This window comes from Sphaeroforma arctica, assembly GCF_001186125.1.
Source record: "Sphaeroforma arctica JP610 unplaced genomic scaffold supercont1.306, whole genome shotgun sequence".
Lineage (NCBI taxonomy): Eukaryota > Ichthyosporea > Ichthyophonida > Sphaeroforma > Sphaeroforma arctica.
Window position 1 is genome coordinate 64,321 of NW_014040252.1, and position 3,458 is coordinate 67,778.

At 33.9% G+C, this 3,458-nt stretch overlaps 1 protein-coding gene across 1 annotated transcript in view; it reads left to right on the forward strand.

The window, feature by feature from the left end:
* The window catches only part of SARC_05033 (hypothetical protein), a gene marked incomplete at both ends in the record, with an annotated part of 10,059 nt that extends 8,661 nt beyond the window's left edge, over positions 1–1,398 (forward strand). The window contains 2 exons of the mRNA XM_014301121.1: positions 649–870; positions 1,189–1,398. Coding sequence (XP_014156596.1) covers positions 649–870; positions 1,189–1,398 — 432 coding nt within the window. The remainder of the gene's footprint in view (positions 1–648; positions 871–1,188) is intronic.
* Positions 1,399–3,458: the final 2,060 nt, after the last annotated feature.

Genomic DNA, 3,458 nt, shown 5'->3' on the forward strand with positions numbered 1-3,458 from the left:
GCATATATATATATTTATATACGAAATGCTTATTATTGAGAAGACGCTATATCTACACTACTGTGGTATAGGCGTAGTATTGTGTCTATTAACATAAACTATTCTTCTCATTTTATGCAAAGGGTGTTTGTACATACTTTTACAAGTTTGAAGTGTGCGTTACGTACACCGTGTTTACACCACCTTCGTGTATTCTGCCTCTATGTTTTGTATACTACATACTAGTAATACATACTTATACTACATACTTATACTACATACTTATACTACATACTTATACTACATAACTATACTACATACTTATACTACATACTTATACTACATACTTATACTACATACTTATGCTACATACTTATACTACATACTTATGCTACATACTTAAACTACATACTTATACTACATACTTATACTACATACTTATAGTACATACTTATACTACATACTCACACTACATACTTATACTACATACTTATACTACATACTTATACGGTACTGCAGCCATAGCGCCATTTACGTAGAGACGTTTGAAGTATTGTGCAAATGAATTAGAGGCGATTGCAAGAGATGTCCCGTCTACGTCTTACCTTGCATATGCGAGAGTCATAGTCACATAGCCACAACCGTGAGTCATCTTATTTTTTACCGCAGACATTGAGAGCACGCAACCCGATATCCGCGGATAGCGCCATTTTTTTTGTCTCCAAAATCGAATATTTAAACCTCTTCCTGATTCCGTTTCTCGTCTTCTTTTGCCACAGATACATCGACGCTGAACCCGACCCTTTTAGAAAGGGTCGGGACACCTTCCGCCCCTGTTTACTCAGCGAAGAGGTGGTGCTGTCACACCAGAAACGCGCACGTCAGTTGAAGGTACGTAGTCTGGAGTAAAGAGTGCTGCATACACATCCCTATCTATAAATAGACTCTCAAACCTCGTTTATTTGGCACGATGTGTAAACCTCGTTTATTCTGTCACAGCAAAATAAAATGTTCTTTTTTTGTTTTTGAACTTCTTTCTAAACACTCACCTAGATGAGCTCTCAGAGGACCGATTAGTTTTAACGGGCGCCAGCGGCCACTCCCTGCCCACCGCATTCGTGCACACAACCTCACTCATATGGTGCATGGAGAAACCTGGTTTATCCACACCACCTACCAACCTACCTTCTTACCTACATGCCCACGCAGCTCTCAGACGACCGACTGTCTGTCACGGGTGCCCGAGGTTACTGCCTGGCCATGGCAACACACTGTGTGCGCAGGGGAACGTACTACTACGAAGTGAAGCTGCTGCCGCCAGAGCCAGTGTCCGATGAGCTACCCACCTCCACCAGCTACATGTCTGGTCTCACAGCTGCAAGTAGGTGGCGCCCAATTGCTCTCTTTCTCTCTATCTGAGTGTGTGTGTGTGTGTGTATGTGTGTGTGTATGTGTGTACGTACGTGTGTGTGTGTGTGTGTGTGTGTGTGTGTGTGTGTGTGTGTGTGTGTAGTAGTGTAGTAGTGTTGTTGTGTGTAGTAGTAGTGTGTAGTAGTGTGTGTGTGTGTGTGTGTGTGTGTGTGTCTAATAGTGGAGAGCGAGTGAGGATGTGGGTAAACTTACTTACGTACTGGATAGGCGCGCTTCATATACATAGAAACACGACGCTGTAAGGCAACAATAACTGTATAACTGTATATAAAGTATGATGTGTTATGTATCTGTATAACTGTATATAACGTATGATGTGCTATATAACTGTATTACTGTATATAACGTATGATGTGTTATATAACTGTATAACTCTATATAAAGTATGATGTGTTATTTATCTGTATTACTGTATATAACGTATGATGTGTTATATAACTGTATTACTGTATATAACGTATGATGTGTTATATAACTGTATTACTGTATATAAAGTATGATGTGCTATATAACTGTATTACTGTATATAAAGTACGATGTGTTGTGTAACTGTATTACTGTATATAACGTATGATGTGTTATATAACTGTATAACTGTATATAACGTATGATGTGTTACATAACTGTGAATAACTGTATACAACGTATGATGTGGTATATAACTGTATAATTGTATATAACGTGTGATGTGTTATATAGCAGTATAATTGTATATAACGTATGATGTGTTATAGTATAACTGTATAGCTGTATTTAACGTATCATGTGTTATATAACTGTATAACTGTATCTAACGTATCATGCGTTATATAACTGTGTATAACTGTATATAAAGTATGATGTGTTATATATCTGTATTACTGTATATAACGTATGATGTGTTATATAACTGTACAACTGTAAATAACGTATAACGTATGATGTGTTATATAACTGTATCACTGTATATAACGTATGATGTGTTATATAACTGTACAAGTGTATAAAACGTATAATGTGTTATATAACTGTACAACTGTAAATAACGTATGATGTGTTATATAACTGTATAACTGTATATAACGTATGATGTATTATATATTTGTATAACTGTATATAACGTATGATGTGTTATGTAACTGTATAAGTGCATATAACGTATGATGTGTTATAACTGTATAACTGTATAGCGTTTGTTGTGTTATATAACTGTATAACTGAATATAACGTATGATGTTGTATATAACTGTATAACTGTATATATCGTATGATGTGTTATATAACTGAATAAACTGTATATAACGTATGATGTGTTCTATATTTGTATAACTGTATATAACTATACAACTGTGTATAACGTATGATGTGTTATGTAACTGTACAACTGTATATAACGTATGATGTGTTATACATCTGTATAACTGATATAACGTATGATGTGTTATATAACTGTATAACTGTATATATCGTATGATGTGTTATATAACTGTACAACTGTATATAACGTATAATGTGTTATATAACTGTACAACTGTAAATAACGTTTGATGTGTTATGTATCTGTATAATTGTATATAACGTATGATTTGCTATATAACTGTATAACTGTATATAGCGTATGATGTATTCTATATTTGTATAACTGTATATAACGTATGATGTGTTATGTAACTGTATAACTGCATATGTCGTATGATGTGTTATATAACTGTATAACTGTACAACTGTATATAACGTATGATGTGTTATATAACTGTATAACTGTATATAGCGTATGATGTGTTATATAACTGAATAACTGTATAGCGTTTGTTGTGTTATATAACTGTATAACTGTATATAACGTATGATGTGTTATATTACTGTACAACTGTAAATAACGTATGATGTGTTATACATCTGTACAACTGATATAACGTATGATGTGTTATATATCTGTATAACTGTATATAACGCATGATGTGTTCTATTTTTGTATAACTGTATATAACGTATGATGTGTTATGTAACTGTATAACTGCATATATCGTATAATGTGTTATATAACTGTATAACTGTATATATCGTAT